A 24,977-nucleotide genomic window follows, 5' to 3' on the forward strand; every position below is an offset into this window, starting at 1 on the left:
AAGAGATTGGTCTGGATTATTTTTAATATGTTCCTAATGGATATTGGTGGGGAACAATAACTAAGAATGGCAAATCACATAGTCCCACCCTCCCACTTATGAGGAAACTGTGAAGTACATGAAAAGTAACTTAAGTAATGTGCATGTAAAATGACTAATATATGAATTGTGTTTATGTGTTTTCATTTACTCAACAAATATTTATTACCACTTTGACATGTGAAATTAAAGTGCAGGAGAGAATCCCTAAAATAAAAACACTCCAAAATGAACAATGATAAGATATGATGACTCATTTCTAAGATATAAATGTTATACAGAAATGTGAATAATCAACCTGACTGAATCCTGAAGGAAAAGGCATGTAAGAGATTTTATGTAAAATAACTTACATATGTCGGACTTAAAGATTGGAGACAGAGTGGCATGTATGCAGACAAGAACATTCAGCTTTTAGAGAATCTGAGGTACAAAGAGGCCAAATATGTAAAATAGTGAGGTTAAATAAGCAGAGGCTAGATCATGAGCTTTAGACCACATGTTTAAATGTTACAGATAAAATAACATTGAAAATGTGTTATTCCTTGGTTGATATACATTAGATAGATATACCTAGATAAATATACATATATATATATAACTTTTCAATAAATGAAAACCCCATAGTTCCACAGTCAATATAAATAATAATAGCATAAACTGGTGAAAAGCTGAGTCTACACTAAAACTGGCTTATTATGGGGTTTTATCTATTTTCTTTGTGTGTTAGCCGCACGTATATGATTTATGGCTAATCTATTGTTGTGTGTTACTTTTTCGTTTATTAGCATAGATGTTTTAGAGTTGATTATAGGAGGATTTCTTAAACAGAAATAAAATACTGTATTTTCTTTTACATTAATTGTTTATATTCATCAATAGAAAAGAACATAAAGAGTACATGAACTAATTTATTTGCCTTGATCATGTGGCCATTGCAGGTAGACATATTCTTTGATGTCATTAAGAGGAGTTAATGTCTCCAATTTATCATTTCTGCATTTTAACTTATGCTTATTTAAAATAACAATAAAACTTTAAAATTATAATTTAAAATGTAGAAATAAGAGTAACAATAATACCGGAATATAGTAACAACGCTAAAAACATTTTAGTTCTGCTGTTACTTCACCTTTAAAATATACCTTGTTTCACATGGGTTCTTGGCTATTAATAGAAATTTTATAAAGGAACTTTATAGTCTGTATTATATAACATTTTTATATACAGAACTTTATATATATATATATGTTTCCTAGGAAGTCAATCTACAGAGTGCTTTCATGTGTTTGTTATTTGTAATATGATGTAGAAAATAGCGTAAGTACTATTTTAGATTTAGCTTCCTTGATCTGTAATTCAGTGGCATTTTTTTCTCCTGAAACTTTTAAATTTTTTGGTATTTTAATGTTTTCATAGGCAACAGCCTATATGTCCATCCTACCCAGCTTTACACATAATACACATTTTCAGATCCAAGGCATTCTGGTAGTTTGTGGTATTCGCTTGTTAATTTCTTGATGAATGGCTAAAGAGGCCAAAAAGTGCACTCAGTCCAACATGTCTCTGAAGATAGATGATCTCAAATAAATTCCCTTCCCAATCAGATTTTGATTTGTTGGGTGTTAAACCAATTCTTTCTAAGGACAGTGTTTACAAGCCTTGTAATGAGACAGCCCTTTGAGACCTTACCTCTTTTTGCCTGTAATTTTGATGAATGAAACTCTAATTCATAAAGGATATTGTGATTGAAAAGCACCTTTAGATCTCATACACTTTAATTTAGATAAATGTTTGGTGCAGTACCATAAAATCAGGAAGTTTACTGAGCTGCAAACTGATAACACTTCAACAAGGATGATAAGCTTAATGTGTTGATATGGATTAGTTTACTATATATCTTTCAAAGTCATGATTGTTTTACTGCTTTAAAACTAGAGGGGATAAAATTGAAAGCTTGATACACATTTCAGAGCTCACCTTTTTTCCACTACATTTTCTTTACTGGTAGATTTTTGTTTTGGTAATACAAAAGTAACATAAAACTTTTTTTTTTTTTTTTTTTTTTTTTTTACTGAGAAAGCAGATTACACATGATTTTTATGTAAGGAAAAACTTGCTTTATTCGATTACTCACACTTGAGTCTTTTTTGACTTTACTGTGAAAAACCAAGTTTCCTTTCATGTAAATACATAGATTCTCCCGCTTGCCCCAAACTAAAGGCAGATCACTTAAGATTCTGAGATATCCTGGGAACTTCAGACTTTGAAATACGCAGGGGTAACTGTAATGTCTGAGTTTATACATTTATTCAAGATTTATAAAGGCTTGCTCTGTGCTGGGCAGTGTGCTACGTACTGAGAATACCAAGACAAAAAAATGTTTCCAGTCATAAAGGAGCTTGGAGGCTTTTGCGGAGATAAATAAATAAGCAAGCAGTTACAATACCTATAAATGCTGCGGTAGCAGGCTTTATGAGGTATGGTGGAAGCATAAAGGAAAGAGCACACAAGTGCTCTTAAGAAATCAGAGAGGGGAATAGGGTGGTGGAGGGAACTTGAACTTAAATTCAGCACATATTTGTGGCACAACTGCTGGGTGCCAGGCACTGAAGCTACAGAAATGGGACTACAGCCTAGTGGAGAGGACAAACACATAATAGGTAACACCTATACGGTGCAGTTGAATTGTGTGAAAGCTGTGAACATGCGGTAGGGTTGGTTAGGAAAGGCAGCTGAAGGAAGTGAGTTTTGAAGGGCAACTAGGAATTAGCTAGGCCAAGTAGGAAAGGTAGGAACATACCCTGCAGGGGGAATAACATTAGCATGGGTAAAGAGACATGTGAAAGCATGGCATATTTTGGAAGCTGTAAATGATCCAGTATTGCTGAGGAGGGTGTGCTGAAAACACAGAACTGGTTATGAGAGGATCAAAGGCCTTGGTAAGCCGTGCTCAGAAGTTTAGCTTTTATCCTACAGTCGAAGTCTTGCATTGGGTGTTCTTGATTGGGAGGAGCTAATGAATAATTTTAATAGGAAAATATCCTAAACTTATTTGTGTTTTATAGCACTCTGACAAAAGTATTGAAGGTGGTGTGAGTAAGCAACGGCTGACACCCTCTAGACCAAAGCAGTGATGGCCTGAACTAGGGCAGGGGCAGTCACCATGCAGTATGAATTCCTGTTTCTGCCAAAGTACATGGTTGGTCAAAATAAGAGGAGAAGGAGGAGCAAGAGACAGTTAGCTCAGTTAGAGAAATGTTCAGTTAATCGTATTCAGGCAAAGTGTAGAAATACAGCTATGAAGACCTCAGGAGAGATTCTGAATTATCAATCATGGATTTGCTTCTTTTGTTCTCAAATGAGGCAAGCTCCGTATTTTTGTTTGCCAAGAAGCAAACAAGTTATAAAGATAGCTACTCTCAGAATATTACTGTTGTGCTGGCTTTATATCACCAAAAATCAAATAGAATTGAGATAAGGTCCTGAAGCATTCAGTGATCTATCCTCAATCTTTTATTCTAGAAGTAATAATTATCTATGGGCCAGTGAAAGAACAATACACATGTAACCCATTTAATTCCCCTCCCCTCCAGTGTAGCATTGATTTGTAATAACACTATTTGTCTCTGAAGTATTTATTAAAATATATATTTAACAATCTATTACTTTATACATTTAAGCTGTGTATTAACCGTGTTCTCTAAATGTGGTTATCCAGTAGGAGCTAGGATGAGACTATACCACTAAGCCAGTGACACTCTGTAATGGTATTGTGATGTGACTATTATTTCTCAACATGTGTTTTTACTCTGGTGTCCTTTGAGTCAATTTTTTCATATTTTAGCAAACATTTGGCCTCTATTCACTGAGAAAAAGAAGTATGCAAACTGCAAATAAGGAAAAAAGCTAACTCTATTTTACATTGCAAGTTATATGACAGCCAGATGTACTTGCAAGAAGATGGCTGGGGCTAGGCACAGTGGCTCATGCATATAATTCCAGCACTTTGGGAGGCCAAGGTGGGAGGAATGCTTGAGCCCAGGAGTTCAGGCCCAGCCTAGGAGCATAGTAAGAGCCCATCTCTACAAAAACTAAAAAATAAATAAATAAAAAATAAAATACCCAGGCATTGTGTGGTGTGCATCTGTGGTTCCACCTACTTAGGAGCCTGTGGTAGGTAGGAGGATTGCTTGAGCCAGGGAGGTCAACGCTGCCGTGAGCTGTGATCATGCCACTGCACTCCAGCCTGGGCAACAGAGTGAGACTCTGTCTCAAAACAACAGCAACAACAAAAAGGTTGAGCCAACTTCAGTAGGCAGTAATGGACTGTTGGAAGTTCTATGGGTGTGCCTGGATGAAGTGACCAAAAGTGTTATAAACTTTTGGCCAAAGGCCAAAAATCATCTCCACATCGTTTGGAGAGCAATTGCCTATGTTCTAACACCATAATGTCCCCTAAAAATATAATACAACACCATATAGGACTGATTTTTTAGGCTCCCATTTCCAGGAATACATCCACCACAGCAAATGAAATATGAAGACATTTTCCTAGTTAAGACTGCTCCTTGAAGACTGCTTTCTTCTAATTGAATTTTAGCTTCAAGTATTATAAAAGTATTGCGTGTGTGTGGTGTGTGTGTGGGTGTGGGTAGTGTATGCATGGATGAAATTTGCTTGCAGTTCAGATAATTTTATATTCATTGTCACCTGACAAAGCAGGTGTTTGAATGTAAATATGAAAATATTTGTTAAGCAGTCAAATCCTTGAGGGATTCAGATGCATGTTTCTGACTTATACATTAATGCCAGGTCAAATCTTGCAATATTTGAGTTTTCCGCTTATTTTTATGAATTCTGGGTTTGGCTTTTTGTGTTATTGTATATAGCAAAATCAGGCTACAATTTCAGAAAACCAGTATTTATTTCAGTAATTGCTAAAGAAATAGCTATTGTGAATAAGCTTCTGTGTCTCCATAATTTCTAACACTTCCTTTCTGTAATTTTCTAATGATAACTATTTTTCCCCTCAGATGTGAATTGTTTCTTGTTTTCTGCATACCTATTTCATCCACTTTCAAAAATGATCTGCTAATTAGCAGATTAGCTGATTAGCAATTGATTAGCTAGTTAAGACAGAGTGTTATTATGTAAAATAGTGTGATTTTAAGAAAATAAGTTTGGGGTGAAGTACAGACTTTTTATGTAACATACACTGATCTTAGAGCCCTAAGACATGGATCTTTGAGTCCTAAGACATGGTAGAATTCTTTCTCTACCACTAGCAACTACTAGGTTCCTCCAAAATATATGTAGCTTTCTCAGCCTGTTTTCTCATCTGTAAAATAAGGGTAGGTGATTACAGCTCCCCACACTTTATGCTTCTCACAGAAAACCAAATAAAATAAAGAAGGTTAAATTTTTTGTAATTGTAAAGTAATATGTAAATGTAGCATGTAATTATAATAAAGCAATCACTTATTTATAATACCTACTATAAGCAGAAACAATAGTAATAACCTAAACTATTATATTTTTATCGTGATTAGGCACAGAGGAAGATGTTGTAAAGTCAAAGAAAACATTTAGAAGTCAAGCAATAGTGAACCAGAATGCAGAGACAGAGCTTATGCTGGAAGGAGACGATGATGCAGTCAGTCTGCTACAGGAGAAAGAAATCGACAATCTTGCAGGTAAATTTTAAAATATTTTTTTCCTATTTGTTGTAGTAAATAAACACAAAGCTACTAAATTCAAAATTTTTCTCCTAGTAAATAAATATTTGCCAATGGTTGTAACAATGTTCAATCACATGAATGTTAAAAACTTACTTTATCTCATCTCTAATATTGAAAAGAGGACCCCAAAGAAATATGTATTTTATTGGCAATAAATGAATATCTTAAGTTTCTATGTAATGAAGAGCAACTTTCTATATAGAAGAAAGAATACATAGTATCAGTTATTCATATATAACTGCCTATGTAATTGTGAGGTGGGACAGGATGACAGACTCATTGATTTACATGTATCTCCAACCTGCTAACAGCCAATAGTCCCTTTTCCCAGGTGACAATTGAATTTGCCGTTTCCTCCCATTTGTTATTCTAAAGAATGTCTCTCTCTCTCTCCACTCCTGTTCTGTTATGTAGCCTTATAGTGCTAAGCCACTAGCAGATATCTTTTCCCTATCACCTAAGTTTTACCTTTTTGTGGTATATGTCTGAGACCAATTCTGGATATGATTCTACAGGGACCAGATGGGGTATGGATATCTTTGCATATTCACCCATAACCTTTTTGGGGTTTTAAGCCACTTTGAGAATCTGATGAAAGCAAATGGCTTCATGAAGAGGCACATAAAATACTGTTTACAATGTCATAGTGGTCACTGACCCCTGGAAACTAGTCCATGGAATCATATACTCAACCTCACCTTAAAAACTGCTGCTTCAGAGTCTCAAAAAGTAGCTGAGTCTTACCTCAGTTCTATATTTGCAGCCCACACAAGGTTGAGGTGGGAGGTGACAATAGAGAGGTGGACTTATATCTATAATTCTTGATACAAAATCACACTTGTTGCCAGGAACATACTGAAAATTACCTGATGTGGCTTTACGAAAGTCTCTAGTGATTTTTTTCTACTGGTTAGATACTTCTCTTTTCATCTTCAAAGAGAAGATATTACTGTTAATTGTAAATTGGAGATAGCACATTATTCTCCCTCATATAGATTAAGAAAAAAATGTTTAATAAGTTTATTCTAGTGCTAGTTCCTAGATATTTCTATGTTATTAACATTTCTGCATCATGAAAACTATTTTTTCTATTTAAAAGTACTCAAGTCTATGACCAAATCTTTGCCTCAAATTCTGAAGTAAATGTTCAAGTTTTGGTCCTGTTGTTTTTGTGATTTGTTTTAGTAGCTCAGAGATTTTATCTGAGGCCATTTGGAAATTTAATCAAATGAAGGTCATTGACTCTGTTTGCCCACAGATTTGGTTTCTTTTTTGCTGGTCTCATTCTTTATCTTAAATAATATAGAAAATTCACAAATTTCATTTCTGACCCATTTAGATCATGGGTTGCCTTTTCTATTCATATATGCTAGCATATATGTTTAATAATTGTACAGTTCAGATTAGATTCTCTGGTCCTTTGTTCCTACTGAAGATAATTAGTTAATACAGATTTACATAGCCCCTTGAAGTTTCTTATAAGACTGCCCAGTAATGCCAGTGACACAATTCAACAAAGATAATAACCTTTTTATAGTTCTCTTCTTTAATGGTAGCTAATTATTAATATTAATTTATGTTTATAAGAAAAAAATCCCCTAAAAAAGTTAAGTTCAAACACCTAAAGAACAGTGAAAATATGCTTGACATAAACTTTTTAGAATCAAATTGTATGGCTCCTGACCAATCCGCTGAATCAAGACTCCTCTAATTTCTGTCTTTTAATGGATTTGTCATTGGGCACACCTGTTCCTATCCATAGCCACCTGGTCCAAACTCATAGTCTTATAGCGGGATCCTTGTGTCTTACAGCTGTCCTAAAGTACTGATCCTCTGCCTACTCTGTAGAGTTTATTTTAAAAACAGCAGTTCACAAATATACTCAGAACCGTGAATGCAGTGAAAAGTCAGTAAGGGATGGATGTTTTATGAAGGGCCACAGAAATATTCTGCATATTTTATAACAATAGATTCATTTTGTAAATGCTAAAACCTATTAATCTAGACTAACATAATAGTTACAATGTTACATAAAATTCATTTTAAGAACTTCATTCCAAGCCAGAATTCTTAGGTTTAAGAAATCAGCTATTGGTTAAAGTTGCAGATTAAATCAATACATAACTGTTTTTGCACTAAGCAATTGTTGTCCAAATCATGGTTCTCTCTGTTGCAGAAATAAAAATTTGTTTAATAATAATGTCTGTCTTACTCATAACATGTCATTCTAAGTACCTGACAAAGCTACACTGCCTAAAGAAAATGTCACCCGTACAGGAGACTTAAATCCAAATTAAAACCCAGAAAATCCTAAAATCTGTATACAACATTAATATAATCTCATATTTACTTGATATCTCAGAAATATTATAAAAAGGAATAACAGCCTATTTCAGTCTCTGAGATAAAAATTACAGGTTTATCTTTTCATGACAACTTAATGAAATGGCTTGTATACTATTAGTATAAGAGATGTACTTTCAAATATATAAAAGTATTTAGAGTTCTTAGATTTTAGAATATTTATGAAAGAATACATCATTTTTATAATTGTAAAGGTAAACCTAAACCTGCTGATTAACATACTATATTTTCCTGTTTTTTACAAAACCCTGTTTTGCTGACATAGGCATGCAGATAAGGAGACATGCATTATAATTTGCCAATATGAAATAATAAGCTAAATTCAAATAGAAAACAGCAGGCTCATTAGTACAGAAAACTTAGAGAAAGTACTAATTTAGTTAAGATTAATTCTGTTTTTTTTTTAATTCAAAAGGTATGATCAATTTCTTTTATAAAAGAAAAGAAAAAGATAAAGAAAAATAGCTGGCATGAATTGCTAGGAGCCAGACATCAAAACCAGCTTTTTTCTATATATAAATGATGCTGATATTATAGATTTAACATTTTCTGTAAAAAAAAAAAAAAAAAGTATATATTTCCTGCTTGTTGAGAACTGTTTAATAGCAGTTACTCATGAGTACATTTACATTTTCAGGTTTTTAAAACTATTTTCCATATAGCTGAAAATACTGACAAATTGATATGGTGACCTTTTCTAAATACAAAAGAGGGCTAGGATTAGGGTGAGTGTTCAGAGAGCTTTGTGTGCAATAACCCATTTAATCTAAACAAACCCTATAAGGTAGAAATTATTCCACCAATTTTGGAAATAAAGATATAGAGGTCAAGAGATTGAGAAACTTGCATAAGGTTAAGAAGTATATAAAATAATATATTTCCTTACAAATACATAGTGTATGGTTTAAAATACACCAAATATTACATTAAAACATGTGTGTGTGAGTGTGTGTGTAGGTATATATCATCAAAGACTCTTCCAAAATGATGTAAAAATGACATCTTCTGTTTATAACTCAATTTTTACACTGGTTTCATTACATTAGAAGTATATGAACATATGTAATAATTAATTTTAGTTTTGCTTATAGATAGTCTATATATGGCCCAAAATCAATCTGGTAAGTTAAAAACAATATGATAAATAGAATGCTATTAGTACAGTTTTACTTAAATATTGACCTTTTCTCATGTTTTCAATATTTTGTTTGAAGATTTCTAGTATAAAGACTCAATGCTCCACAAAATTCTATAGCTTTAAATGTCATACAATTTTCTGTTTCACTTTTAGTTCCCTTTCTTCCCAAGCTGTTCGTCTCAAGAGGCAAGTTAAATGTGTGTGACTACTAATTACTCAATTTATTATGTATTGTAGCAAATGGCTAATACGATTATAATATAGAAGTATGCCAATCAATAAAGTAATTATTATATTAATAACACCTAACTTAATTTACTTTAATTGCATTTTTTAGTTTATAGTGATTTACCAAAGCCAATTAGTACCTAAAATCCCATATGTGACTAAAGATTTCAATTTACTAATTATCTTTTTTATGAAAACATTGAGATGAATTGGTATAATTCAATGAATTTTAATCTAAAATCTTCATGACTTATTTTAATTTGAAACTTAGGAAGTTGTTTCTTTGAATAACTATTGAGTAACTGAAATGTAAGATTAACTCAAATTTATATAAATTGACAAGTGAAGGATTTAAATTGAAAAAAATATATATTTCATTACTTTTAGAATGGTAGTTCTGTCACATATGCTGAGTGACAATAGAAATATTTTATGTAATAGAATTGGAATTTATATAAATTCCTTATTGTTTCTTCCCAAAGTTAGTAATTTTACTAATTTAGGGAATTCTGAGTTAATGATAATGATGGTGCTTTATGCTTTATTATCAGTTCTGTTGGTAATAATAACATGTATATGTTGTTATTAAGTGTATATATATATATATATATGTATGTGTGTGTGTATATGTATATGTATATGTTGTTTTTACCAACAGTCCACCCATTTGGTTAATGTCTACTAACTTGAAAAGTTTACAGGCCCAAACTAATGTCCAAACTTCTTCACCTGAAATATCCTTCCTGTTTCTTTGTTCCACACCCTCTTCTACCTCCTCCTGTTAAAAACCCTACCCATTTTTAAGACCCGTTTCAAACACTTATGAAATATTCACTGGCCAATCATATAACCTCCATAACATTTTTTTAGTGTTTTTTGGAAACAGCACTATTGAGATATAATTTACATATCATACAATTGACTCATTCACAGTGTACAATTCAATGATTTTTAGTATATTCATTCATAGTGTTATGTAACTGTTACCAAAATCAATTTTAAAGTATTTAATCACTCCAGATAGAAACCTTGTTACCATTTGGCTTTCTTCACCAATTTTCCTGTTCCCTCCTTCGCAGCCCTGGACAACCACTAATCTACTTTCTAGCTCTATAGATTTGCTTATTTGGGACATTTTATACAAATGGAATCATAGATCATCTTTATTGTCTGTCTTCTTTCACTTGGCATGGTGTCATCAAGCCCTTTCCATATTTGGCATATATGCCCTTTTTATGGCAGTTATTCCATTGTATGGATACACCACATTTTATTTATCAACTCATTAGTTGATACTGGACATTCAAGTTATTTCCACCTTTTCACTTCTATGAATAATACTGCTGTGAACATTTTACAAGATTTCATGTGAACATATGTCTTCATTTATCTTACACATATTCTTAGAAGGGGAATTGCTAGGTCAAATAATAACTCCATATTAACTTTTGAGGAATTGCTAGACTTTTTACCAAAGTGGCTACCCCATTTTGAATTCTCGTCAGTGGCATGTGAGGGTTTTGATTTCTCCATATGCTCCCCAAGACATGTTATTTTCTGTCTTTGTTTATTATAGCCACCCCACAATATTTTTTATTGTGCCATTCTTAAGACACATACCACATAAAGCCTTGCATCATAGGTGTTCTCCCATGTTTTCTCTGTCCTTTTAGATTAAATTTCTTAAAGACAGCAATCATATACTATGTAGCTTTGAACCATGAAGAAATCTCCTAACACAATTATTTGCCCTCAAAAGTTCCCACTTAAAAATATTATGTAGGTAAACTGGAAAGCTGAGATAATTATTGAATTAATTTACACCAAAAAACAAAAGACAAAACAAAACTTATTGATGAGCTACTGAAATAAATATTTGGAGGCTCAAATTATCAGACTATCTGCTCATACTAACTGAATTATTCAAATAATTTCAATAGCTCATAATAAGTTTTGTTTCATCTTTTGCTTTTCAGTATAAGTTAATTATACCAAAAACTGAATTTCAATTAATCACTTGAATTTTCCCAGATAGGAACACCTAAAGTGAAGCTAATCTCTGTTGCATTTCCACTTCTGGTAAATGTGTCATTTTAACTAAATGTCTCTATAGTTTCCAATTTATAAGGTCAAAATACCACAACTACTGTTAATGTAAAAAAAAACACTAGCAATAGAAAAGTTGTTCTATATCCAATGGATTGTGATGCTACTTTGATTATTTTGTTAAAGTAATTAGTAGAGGGAGATAGCAACACAGGGAAGAAGTATTCAAATGTAAGAGTTGCATTTTTTTTATTTGTGTTTTTCATAGTGGTGGGTTTATATTTCTTTACACACACAACTCTCTCTCTCTCTTTCTCTCTCTCTCTCTCTCTCTCTCTCTGTCTCTCTTTCTCTCTCTCTCACCAGGTTAAGAATCCAAAATTCCGAAAAGTAATTATGTAATTATGTAAATTAAGAATAAGAAAAATACAGAAATAAGGAGGAGATCTATTAAAAGGCTCTTTGAAGTGCCAGTCATCTCCTTCATGACCCACTTTGTTGCCCATGACAGTTCCCAGTATGTAGAATTTTTCTTAAGGCTGACCATTTCTACCTCCCTAAATGTCTTTTTGACTTCATTCATTTGCTCATTTACTTACTCATTAACATCTTTTGAATATCTACTAAATGTATAAAACATTGGTACTCAGATTGTGATAGAAAAAGAAAATCCACAAGAGAATTAGCTCTGCTACCAATACCTCTGGGTAACTCAAATAACCAGGAAGTTATGGCATATAATGTATCTTCCCTAAGAAATGAAAGGAGACAGTTGAGATAATCAGCTTGACAGATAGACATTCAGTGTTCTAAACTCAAATATCCAGATACCAGAGGCAAAGTTGTTTATATATAAATTGAATGTTTCCTACAAACTGAGCTACAAAGGAGAATAAAACAAAAATGTAGAGCATGTGGGAAAAAGAAAGAACTCAGGATTCTGGGAAAACATAATTAAAATAAACTACAGAATTCTAAAACCTAAAAGTTTGTCTAAGAATATGTTCTTTTAAAAAGAAAAAGAGTACAATCAAATGGCACAGAAAATTTTGTTATAACTGTCGACTAGAATATGTGCTATGGAAGAGAGCATCTTCAGTGCAGATAAACTCAGACTCAAATCCATCTGCTTAAGCCTAACTTGTACAATGCAGTTCTGATATGGTGAATGTAACATGTAACATTCTGTGTCCAACAAAACTGGTATTTTTTAAAGGTTCCCACATAAATATTTTTATTTCATTTTAGTTACAGGGTCTAACTAGAAGTTATTCAACCTGATATTTGTATTTATGGGGGAAATATCTCTTAAGCATTCTGGATTCTCTAAAATGTGTTTTTGTTTTTGTTTTTGTTTTTATGCTCAGGATTTTCCCCTTAATTTTTAAACCCATGTGTATTTCAAGGGAAATTTAATCCATATGTCCCTGACTCACTCACACTTAACTCATCAAAATGTTGTTTAGTGAAAGCTATTTGATGTTGAAAAAGCCTATGAGTCTTCATGAGTCTTTTTTCTCTCTTTGAATGAGGAAGTTTCTTTGCCAGTCATAAATAGTATACCCAGAGGATTCACATTCATCTTCAAACACAGAATACACAAAGCTCTTGAGACAACATTAACATATGTCTATTTCTTATATAAGCTGAAATATTTAAATTTCTAACTTAATTTTTAAATCAATTAAGGTGTTATAAAAATAAATAAAAGCTTCATCTTGAATATTGAGCCTCTTTGCCTCTTTTCATTATTTTTATAAAGTCTACAGGTCCTTTTAGAGTGTGCAAATATTTTACTATAATCCATATTTTTTTTATTTCCATAAACATATGTCCCCTTCAACCACAATTCTGTCATCTATAAAACACTATAAGGTACTCCTAATTGTAACAACATCCCCGATAACCACACTCTGTAAATTAAAAATATAATAAAAAGACACAATTCAACTATGCTTATTAGCCATTGTCTTAGTTCATTTTCTGTTGTTTATAGCAGGATACATGAAAGTGGGTAATGTATAGTAAAAGAAACTTATTTTATACAGTCATGGAGACTGGGAAGTCCAAGCTCAAGGGGCTGCATGTTGTGAGGACCATCTTGCTGGTAGGGACTCTCTGCAGAATCCTGAGGTAGCACCCAGCATCACATGTGAGGTGCTGGGAGAGCTCACGTGCTATCTCAGGTCTCCCTTTTTCTTCTTATAAAGTCACCAGTTCCACTCCCAGGATAACCCATTAATTCATTAATCCACAAATGGATTCTTTCACTCATGAGGACAAGGCCCTAATGACCCAGTCACCTCTTAAAGGCTCCACTTCCCAATACTGACACATTGAGGGTTAAATTTCAACCTGGGTTTTGGAGGGGACAAACAAACATATTTACACAATAGCAAGCATCAACCATAATGCAAATCATATGTAACATTCTGGCATCTTTTGTTAATTAAAAAAAAAAAAAGCCACCCTTTCATTATGGTCAGATGTTTCATAAACCATACTGATAAGATCTTTTCTTTCTTAATACAGTGTTATAATTAAAATCCATTTTGGTTTTCTACTTTTTTCTCTGTATGGAGAATTTATCATAGATGAATTCCTCTACAAATTTATTGTCATATTCACTACCAATATGGAGAATAGGGAATAAATATCTAACTTATCAGGAAACCATATTTTTTCAATATGGAGGTGACAGAGCTTTCATGGTGGTTCAAGCATGTCAATGAGGATATTGATCACCTACTGAAAATATATGGGTCATTTTGTTTGTCACATTTGAGGGAAAAATGCAAGATAACAAAACTATTTTCCTAGTACCAAAATGTGGATGTTAGCAACTTGGAGGGGAGGAAAAGTGAGCTCTTCATTACCTTGTCACCACCATACCTGAGTGTCCTGGTCCTCTCTGAAAGACTTTGCCACTTACTCAAACATAAGATTAAAAACTGATTTTGCCGCTACAGCTAGAGCAGTGCTATACTGAAGAACCAGTAAGTCATTCTGCTTACTGCAAATATATTATTTAATTACTTCATGTCCATGGCTTGATGTTGCAGAGCCAGAATTGCAGCTACAGAAATACTTAAAATTAGCTAAGTATTTACATGGCAAATTATTTACAAATAGTTATTCCAGTAGAATATGTTCTATCAGTTCAAGTCATCAGTTCAATAAAAACAAGTCAATTGTTTTCTCTTAGAATAGAAGATTAGAATAGAAAATGTCAAGATTTACACAAAGTAAGGACAAGACCTGGAAGGACCTGTCAGACCCTTATTCTCTGATGCAGGATCCAAACTTCACTCAGGTGAATGTGGTTATCCAACCAAAACAAATATAAGTATCCAATATCAACTGTATGTAAGATGTAATGGTGGGCACTTGGGGTAAGAAGACGCATATGATCAAAATTCTGCCCTCTAGGAAGTTATACTCTAGAGAAGAACAGATAATTTAAAAATAATCTAGATATACAAAAGAACCATTATAACACAAAACACAGTCCTAGAATTACATGGATTCTGGAAAGCCTTTATAGAATGGGTATTTTCTTTCTTGAGTCTTGAAAAATAAGTTAAAAATTTAGAAATATTTAGAGAATTGTTACAGATTGTGGGAAGTGTATGCTAAAACATTACCTTCTGTGTGAAACTACAGTAGTTCTAAATTATCTAGGTAAAAAGCGTGAGGTGGGAAGTCTCTGAAGTTGAAACGGACAAGCTCGGGGAGAGAGCCTTATGTGTGTTAAGGAACCTGGATTTTATCCTGGGGGCCACAGTGAGACTGTGAAAGATTTTAAGCATAACAGTGATCAATTTAAAAAAAAAAATCACTCTGGCCTTTGTGTAGAATATGTTTTTAGGATGCCCAGACTTGAGGTAAGAGCTTGAGAGAAGGCTGTTTTCCAAAGCAGAAGTGATGAGAGCCTGAAGCAAATTGGTGGCAAGCCAGAAAGAGAAGAATGGGACAGCTACCAAAAAAAAAAAAAAAAAAAAGTAATTTGTGGAGGACTGTAATAACTGACTAGTGCAGGGAGTAAGAATGAGGGGAATCAGGCCTGAGAGGAGAGGTGGTTTGAAGCTATTAACTGTGTGCAAGAATGTACAGATGTAAGGTCTTCTGTGGGTGGGAGATGAAGATGTTGATCTGCTGATATCCAAAATTTTGAAAAGAATAGAGAATTTTTAGATTTGAGAGCCAAGTTGAGAATGGAGTTCATAATGAAAACCACTGAGATCACCTAAGGGAAGTGAGACAATAAAGAGAGAAGTGGTAGGCCAAACTCAGATGTCCTGTGGCACAACAAGGCTTAAAGGGCAGCCAGTGAAGGAGAACCCGTAATAGGCTATCAAGCAGAAAGTAAAATGGTAAAGAGAACAGCAGAGAATCCTGTGCTTAGGAGTCAGGAACTCTGGCTCAGCCTTTTTCAAACGAATGTTCCTTGTAACACAGGTCTTTTGAAAGATCCTAATGAGAAAAAAGAAACTACAGTTGTGTTTGGAAAATGATGAGTGTTTAAAAAGTTGCAGGCCAGGCACAGTGTCTCACGCCTATAATCCCAGCACTTTGCTGGGTGAGGTGGGAGGATTGCTTGAGCTCAGGAGTTCGAGACCAGCCTGGGCAACATAGTGAAACCCCATCTCTACAAAAAAAAAAAAAAAAAAATTAAAAATGGTGGTGAGATTCTGTGGTCCCAGGTTCTCAGGAGGCTGAGACGGGAGGATCCCTTGAGCCTGGGAGGCAGAGGTTACTGTGAGATGCCGCCACTGCACTCCAGCTTGGGTGACAGAGTGAAACTCTGTCACAAACAAACCTGAAAAAGTTGCAGACTTTTTAAATTTATGGACTTTTTCAAGCTTTTAACTTACTAATTAATGAGTGTTTCCCAAACATCTTGGCCTAAGTAGAGGTTAGGCTGAAACCAAAGAAGAGAATAGGAGTGAGGAGCTAAGAGATAGAAACTAACATCTAGAGCTTAACAAAGAAGGGAAGAAGGGAGATCCAGATAAGAGAGCAGAGGGGACAGGGGAGGGTAGGACCAGTAGTGCAGATAGAGTAACTACCTCAAACAAGAGGAAAGATGTATTTCCAGAAACTGCTGAAAAACAGTTAGGGATAAATGCAGATGCACACAGAGGAAGACAAATGAAAAAGTTTAGTTTTTCTCCAAAATACGAATTCTTCATTTATTATATAATCAGGATGGACAAATGTATAGGTGAACTTTTCTAGAAAAAAATCCATATACTTCTCAGGATAATGTGTGACCCAGAAAAAGGGTAAACACCACTGCCCTGCACTATAATTTCTGAGCTCTAATCTTTGATTTCTTAACCTATAAAGTCTGACATTCAAGGCTGTGTATGATTTTTCAGTTTCATCTCACACTGCTTTCCTTTACACATCCTAATCTCTGTCCATCTTATTTGCTGCTCATTTACGCCTGCAGTGTGTATTTATTCAAACTATTCCCCCTTGCTCACAGTGCTCTCCCTGACCCCAGCCTGTCCAAATTCTACCCATCCATCACAGCTCACTTCAGATGTCACTGCCATCATTCTGTCCCAACTGCTCACTCTCCCACCAAAAATAGACTGGAAATCATGATTGTTCTGTGAATGTCTAGAATTTTTTTCTGTCCCTTTCTTGGTAGGAGGTAGTGTATATAACAAATACCCTGAATTTGGAATCAGATCACCAGGTTTGAATCCTGTCCCTGTCATTTACTAGTTGTATGACCTTCTCTAAATTACTCCAACCCTCAGTCTCATTTTCTTATCTGTAAAATGGAGATGATAGCAGTACTATCACACAGCGTTGCTAAGAGAAATAAATTGTGTAAACTGCTTTACATAATTCTTAGTTTAACCCTTTCTTCCTTATGTCATAATTACTCTTCTGTATTCTTTAACTTATACTATAAGCTCTTTGTGGGTAAAATATATGTCTTATACACCACTGTATTCTCTCCTTGTAACCAATAACAATACACTACTCATTAAGTAATTTTTGTTGACTACACGAATGAATGAATGAATGAATGAATGAATAGTTAAATATGTCTCTACACATTTAATTACAAAGAGAGAACAACTTATACACTAGGAATAATATGACAGTCATAAAATTATGCCATTTAAAACCATAATAGCATGCATATAATATAGCTAGAGTGATCAATTGTGTTATAACTCTCATTGGTTTTCAGTATATTTTTAATTTATGTTTTTCTAAAATACAGTATCTTTTATATTTATAAAGAAAAATTTGATATCACTTTCAGGAAAACCTAAAAGATGCAATATGTTAATTTAAGTGTACTTTTACTAAGACATACAAATGCAACAATGGGATATATAATTTTCTATATTCAATTCCACAAATGTAGATTGCATACTGTATGAAAGGCGCTGTGATAGGTGAATAAGACAATAACCCCTGTCTTCAAGTAGCTCATGCTAAATGGGAGAAACAGACTTTTAAACACATATATTCAACATATTATAAATGCCATAAAGATATGGCCAGGAAACTATGGAAATATAAAGGCAAGCTACTTAATCCAAGCTAGGGGTGCAAAGATTTAAATCATATTCTCTGGTTTATTCACTCATCTAGTCTAGTAGAAGTTTACTCTTCCTGATCATTAAGTGATATCCCAGTACCATAAAAGAGTCAATACTCTTCCAGAAGGTGAAAAATGTATTCCATATGCTGAACTAAATGTAATATAACTAGAAACACAAATCTCAGCTGGCTCACCTATTAAATCAAAGGGCAGAGCAAATTATCACAGAAAACATTAAAATTATCACTGTTGTTTAGTACTTTTGTACTAGAAAATAACTCCATGCTATTTTACTTATAGTATGTATGCTTTGTAAGCTTTTTCTTCTATGAAATCACTCACTGCCTTTGCAGAAAATATACCAGGGTTGGTTTTTTTTGTTTTGGTTCATTGTAATATAAAGAATTACCTGCTCTAAAAATAAATTGGTAAACATAATGGCGGTTAAAGTTAAAACATATAAGAGTCTTTCTTGGTACTTTTTTAAATTATGTATTATAGATACATTAAGATGGGATTATAGATAATAATGTAAAAATAGATGATCTACCATGATGAACAAATAATATGCTAAATTGCGGTATTCAGTTGTTCATTTAAGAGGGTGCTATTCCTTCCATGTCTCTTTTAGACTGTGCCAAGTTGACTTTTTCCAGATGTAGGTTTACTCTCATCTCAAAACACCTTATATGTGTTCTTCATCATCTGTTTCATTTTATACAACAATAATCTAAGGAAACCATGATCTATGGGGATAGTTGGTTATTGTTAATCTTGATGTTAAGGACAGATGATGCTCAAGAAGTCACCTAGGAGCATCAAGGGGCCAATTCCTGAAAACAGTGAGCTTTTGTGTAAAATTTGAGAGTTTATAGAATATTTATAATGGATAGTTTGGGTGAGGGTACACTGTGTCTTTGCGAATCTGTTGGGGAGGAAGTAGTACTGAAGTTTAAATTCATAACCCTTGAGGCATAGCATTCTATCAGTTGTTAATGTGTTTTTATTTTATTTAAGAAAAAACATCCTGTAACTATTCCCATGCAAAAATAGTTCAGGGCTGGCGTGCAGTATCACTGTCGTAGCTCCCTGCAGCCTCGACCACCAGGACTCAAGGGATCCTCCCACCGCAGCCTCCTGAGTAGCTAGGATGATAGGCTTGTGTCACCAAACCCAGCTAATTTTTTTTTAATTTTTTTGTAGAGATGAGGTATTGCTATATTGCCCAGGCTGGTCTCAATCTCCTGACCTCTCACCTCAACCTGCTGAAGTGCTGGGGTTACAGGTGTCAGCCACCATGCCCAGCCCTAAAAAAAATTGTTTGAAAATTTCAAAATATTATTACTCTGATAATTTATCTGGGCAACTACCAATATTCTCTGTATATAAAGAAACAATCACTATTTAGAAATTTTGCTACTGTGATTTTTTTTAAATTTTTTAAGACATTTTAATCACCTGAAACCCAGAGAACCATCCTGGATATCTAAAATTTGGAAATCTAAAATTTTTTGCAGTATTTTTTCTAGAATGTCCTCCCTAGGACATGTACACAAATACCTCCATTTTTAAAATGCCTAAAGTTTTCCTAGGATTCCAAAATGTTCTTTAGTAATTTGTTTTGAGATTAAAACATTTTATTCTTTTATTTCTATGGGGCAGAATGTTTAAGGAAAATTGACTATGCCATACTTAAAAATGAGTCCAAAGCAGTGATAGATATTTTAGATATATTCAGTCACTCATGGTATGAATTATTTCCCTACAAAATATACCACATTACAGAAATAATTGTACAAATTTATTTCCTCATTATATTTTTATCCCAATTTTTTTAGAATACTGTTATTTTACATTGGCCATAAAGAATATTAGATTAGTTTTAGTTCTTCTAAATAACGTCAGGATTTTAAGTTTAATAATTCTACCAAGATTTGTCAATGTTTATTATCCTGAAATAATACCTTTTACATGTTCTAAAAGCAAATTGAGCATGTAGTTTCCAAGTAATTGAGGCTGAAGAAAATCCATATAGCTAATACAACTTTTAACAATATTGAACCAAAGAAGTCATTCTAAAATATATTATAATTTTATGTACCCTAAATATAATTTGACCAATTGAAAGTCATCAAATAATTCTAACAATTCCAATTTTAATTAAACTCCAACTCTTCTTTTCCACATATAGTCTTTGCTGTGCTTTACATTGAAAGTTGTAAAGAAGTTTAGATTTATTCAGAAATTTAATTGCCATAATTGCCTTTTAATCACTAGAATGCAGTTTACCCCCTCCTAAAAATGACTAATTTACCCCCACCCCTAGAAAATGATTAATCTCAGCTACTAAGAAAAAGCAGCCTCTGACCTCTAGGAACTGGCCTGCCTATATCTAGGACTCATTCTTGAGAGCTGGCCTGGAGCTCACAGCTAGGCCAGGGTGTTCTCCTGTTGAACATAAACAACCTCATAGAGCACCAACATCATACAAGGTCACACGATGATGATGTGAGACAAAAAACGACTTTATAATTTTGACTAAGCACAGACAAAAGCAAGATCACTATGCATACCACAAAAATATCAAACATCTTCCTCTTTTGGCTAATATGAGTGACTGCTACATCTTTTCAGTTAGAGCTTTAGCATTTAGTCTTCCCTCCGTCTAGATAAGACTGATTAAAACACTTAATCATTGAATTATTTCTGATTCCTGACACAGCCCAATCCAGAGCAAAGCCCTACTTTCTTGAACCCTTCCCAAAAGCACTTAACTGAAATCCAGATCCTACAATGAGTCTTTTAACACTCTAAAAGTCACCCCATGGTTCTTATTGTTGTCAGTTTCTCTCACTGCAATGAATAATAAACCCTACTTGTTCGACTGCAGACGTGTTCTTAGTGGTTTTTGGCAAGAAAAAATTGACTTAAAATTTGTGAATATTGGACTATTAGTGCAGTAAAATATTTAAAAGTTTTGTGGCCGGGCGCGGTGGCTCATGCCTATAATCCCAGTACTTTCGGAGGCCGAAGCGGGTTGGATCACCTGAGGCCAGGAGTTCAAGACCAGCCTGGGTAAGATGATGAAACTCCGCCTCTACTAAAAATACAAAAATTAGCTGGGCATGGTGGCATGTGCCTGTGATCCCAGCTACTCAGGAGGCTGAGGCAGGAGAATCTCTTGAGCCCCGGAGACGAAGGTTGCAGTGAGCTGAGATTGTACCACTGCACTCCAGCCTGGGTGACAAAGCGAGACTCCATCTCAAAAAAAAAAAAAAAAAAAAAGAATTTTATAAGAAGTTTTACCAAAATACCAGTATATTATTAAGATTTCTATGCTGAAATTTTGATTTTCAGCAGGATAATCTAAACCCACAAGTATTTAACATTCTTCTTTTAAAGCATATTTGATAAATTGTTTCATTTTTAATGTAAAACATGTGTACTTTCTACTCTAGGTCCATAATGAGGTTTACCATTTGAACTGGTTAAAGATCTTATGGCTCTAAAGAGAAGTTACTATTTTAAAGATTCCTTTTATTGTGCTTGGGTGGTTTTTGTTCTAATTCAGATTTTAAATTAGATAAATGGGAAGTAATAGCCCTGTTCTTCTTTCAAAAATAGCAATGGATCCATATTTTTTAAGCGTTATATTGCCAGTTGTAAAAAGTAAGTAACATTTATATTTTCTTTTTAATTACCACTTTAGGTGGTGGAATTTTACATTATTATATGCATCAATACAATAGAAAGAGGTTTTGTCCTATCCTTTTGTTTAACCTTTATCAATACTTCTATGTGTGCCAAGGACATTATAATTTATTCTTTGATTGCTGTAGTAGTGATTGGGATGAATATATTTACAGTTAATCTCAATTTACTACACCAAGCAAAGTTTAGGATGTTAAATTTGTAGTGACAAGTTATCTTCTAGAACAGAATCAGCTAGATCACCATCTCACTGTCATTCAGAGATGCTATTCTTTGTAAACAGTTTTTATTTGGAAAGGGATCCGAGGTTTTCAAATAACCAGGTACCATATGGAAGATCTGCTGGCTTGTGATTGTGCCTTATGTAAACATTTTAATATCGTATCCCTAAAATCCAAATGCTCCCCCAAAGGGGATTAAAACATAATCCCCTCTCTCTGTTGCTGTAGTAGATTAACTCCGTATTCTCTCTGTGGCTGGTTTGCTCCCTGAAGACTACAACAAAAAGATTCAGTGCTCCTTAAACATGCTATGGAATTGGAAGTTGTAATTGGAGATTTCCAAAGGACGAGGATAAAAATGACACACTATTAATGCTGAATATTTCATGATACGTCTTTCTTAAAGAAGGACCAGTTCGAAGCCCTTTATAAATGCCCAGAAAATCTCTTCAACAAAACGATGTTGGAGTAAAATCTAAAGGAAGCACAGTCTCTTTTCAGAAACGCAGAGAACTAAGTAGAGAAGATGTGCTCCCCATGAAAAGTTCATGGATTGTGTGCTTAAGATTTGTAATGTATTTCAATAAGTCAATAGGTATGGTTTTGATGTTTTGATCTTTTTTTATGTTTTCAATTTAATTGTTTGGATACGTTAAATTACTTTTTAGGAGAAATAATTCGCCATTTTTAGTGGTTTTGACCATTATTTGTCACCAAATGCCAGAAACCTCTATTAAACTGTAATTCTTGATAGTCCTCTGTATTTAGAATGAAGACTTGAGGTTTTTAGCAGTGCCCAACAATGTATAACTCTGTTTTCAATGTGAACCACATCAGCTTTCTCACCTCACCTCAATCAAGAGTAAACCGCATAGATTTCTCCAGAGAGAAAATAGGATAAGTGGCATCCAAAGGAGCGTCCTGGTTGCTTAAGGGTTAAGGGAGCGGTTCGAACCGGCCGGAGCGTGGGGGATTCAGAGGAGGGCGCGGGAGGCAGAAGGCGCCGCCAAGCGCGCGCACAGACCCTCCAATAAACACAAAGGAGGGCCTGGGGAATAGAAACCCAAATCCACTTGTAATCGTACAAGAGATTCGGGCATAATTACTTGAGCAACCTAGATTAAGATTGATGAGCCTTTAAAGTGGTGCTTCAGAACGACCGCCTCTCCCTTTCCAAAGAAAAACCTTGTGTAACCGAGGTGGACCCCGACTCGGCTGGGCAGAGGCCGAGCCCCAGAGTCCGCGAGTCCCGGGGGCTGATCGAAGGATCTAGAGCAGTGAAATGAAAGGCCTTTGCTTGGGTCTGGCCCGGATGGTCCGGATCGGGGCTGAGAGCTGACACTCACAGTTTGCTTCTTAGCCACCCCCTAATAATCGCGATAGAAGCCAGCCCAGCCCAGCCCTCTGTGTTCCCCCAGCCTCGGGAACGGCCCGGCTTTGTGCAGGACGGGCGCAGATTGGGTGTGCGCTGCGCCAGGGAACGCCAACTTGGCCGCGTCTCCCTAGCCCAGCCCGGCCCGGCGGGGGCCGAGGGCGTTGGCGACGTGAGGTATCTCCGTGCGGAGGGCCGAGGCCTAGCGGCCGCGGCGAACCTAACTTTTTATTGCCTTTCTCCGACTGTTATTGTGACGCTTTTGACTGTATGCATTTGAGAGGAGAAGAGGAAGGGATTATGATGTGCCCCTGCTACAGACAAATGAACAATTATATCCGATCCCCACGTTATGTATAACGTTATAGCGTGTTTCAAATCCAGGATCGCGAAGAATGCCTCCCTTTGGGGGGACTTTACAGAGAACATTTAGGTAATATGCCATTTGGATTAATATTCTATACGCGTAATTCGTGGTTTTCAACCTTAACAGATTGAGGGAATTCGAGGCAAGCACCCTAGCAGGCACTTTTAGTGAAGATGTTTCTGTAGTTTCAAAAGTTGAGAAGTGGCACTTTCGCACGGTTTTTTGAGAATCGTTTTGTTAAAGCGTCTTACATTTCCATCACTTTCGACCTATTCTCTGTGAGAGAATGACTAAGAATTTCGTTCTTTTCTACATAAGAACTTTACGTAATGTCCGTGTGCACTCGTGTGTGTGTGTGTGTGTAGCGTACCTTAGGACATCTTCCTGCAAGAGGCAAACCTCTCAGAACAGTGGAATTTATCTATTTAGATTCTTGCCCCCTTCCCGTCCTCTCGCCTCTCCTTGGGGAGCACCGCTGCAGAGTGGAACGGCTTTGCGTGATGGCTGGTCTTGGGGGCAGTGCTGACTGCCTGGGGTCTCTGGAAAAGACAGTGATGCTCAATGGAAAATCGGGGCATTAGACAGTCCTTTCTGCAGTTTTAAGTCAGTTAATGGCAAACCCTCGCCAACCATGTAGAATTTCTAGGTGGAGATTGAGTGCTATTCGGTATCCTGACCCGCTGGGTTTTCATACTATTTTTTTCTCTCTAGTCTCGTTATAAGGTAATGTATAAAAGCTAGGTAGCACTTATCTTACATGAAAAGAATTTGCCGCGTAATACAGGCACCATTTTTTCTAGTGCATCCTTGCCAATAAAAACCTCTGGTACCCTTCTGGGAGGGAGCGGGAAGGGCCACAGGGGCTCAGCCTGACTCCCCTTGCCCTTGCCTTGCAGGCCCAGTGGTTCTCAGCACCCCTGCCCAGCTCATCGCTCCCGTGGTGGTGGCCAAGGGGACTCTCTCCATCACCACGACAGAAATCTACTTCGAGGTAGATGAGGATGATTCCGCCTTCAAGAAGATCGACACGAAAGTGAGTTAAACTGATTCAATGTACAGTACTGGCGGCTTTGTGGCAGGAAGTGGTTTTCAATTTTGTTTGGTTTTACCTGACAGTGGAGGAGGGGAGCACATTCTCCTCTTTCTCATAGAAAATAAAATGAATGAAATAGCATG

The 24,977-nt window shown here is 35.2% G+C and overlaps 1 protein-coding gene across 15 annotated transcripts in view; it reads left to right on the top strand.

Moving 5' to 3' along the window:
• The window catches only part of NBEA (neurobeachin), a 713,110-nt gene that overhangs the window by 489,666 nt on the left and 198,467 nt on the right, over positions 1 to 24,977 (top strand). For 9 of the 15 annotated variants that reach the window (XM_032294855.1, XM_032294857.1, XM_032294861.1 and 6 more), the window contains 3 exons: positions 5,592 to 5,735; positions 9,436 to 9,468; positions 24,698 to 24,834. In XM_032294855.1, the coding sequence (XP_032150746.1) occupies positions 5,592 to 5,735; positions 9,436 to 9,468; positions 24,698 to 24,834 (314 nt within the window). The remainder of the gene's footprint in view (positions 1 to 5,591; positions 5,736 to 9,435; positions 9,469 to 24,697; positions 24,835 to 24,977) is intronic. The other 6 variants (XM_032294860.1, XM_032294871.1, XM_032294867.1 and 3 more) reach the window with 1 other exon arrangement.

Source organism: Sapajus apella, unplaced genomic scaffold (assembly GCF_009761245.1).
Source record: "Sapajus apella isolate SASKATOON/1434 unplaced genomic scaffold, GSC_monkey_1.0 scaffold32, whole genome shotgun sequence".
Classification (NCBI taxonomy): Eukaryota; Metazoa; Chordata; class Mammalia; order Primates; family Cebidae; genus Sapajus; species Sapajus apella.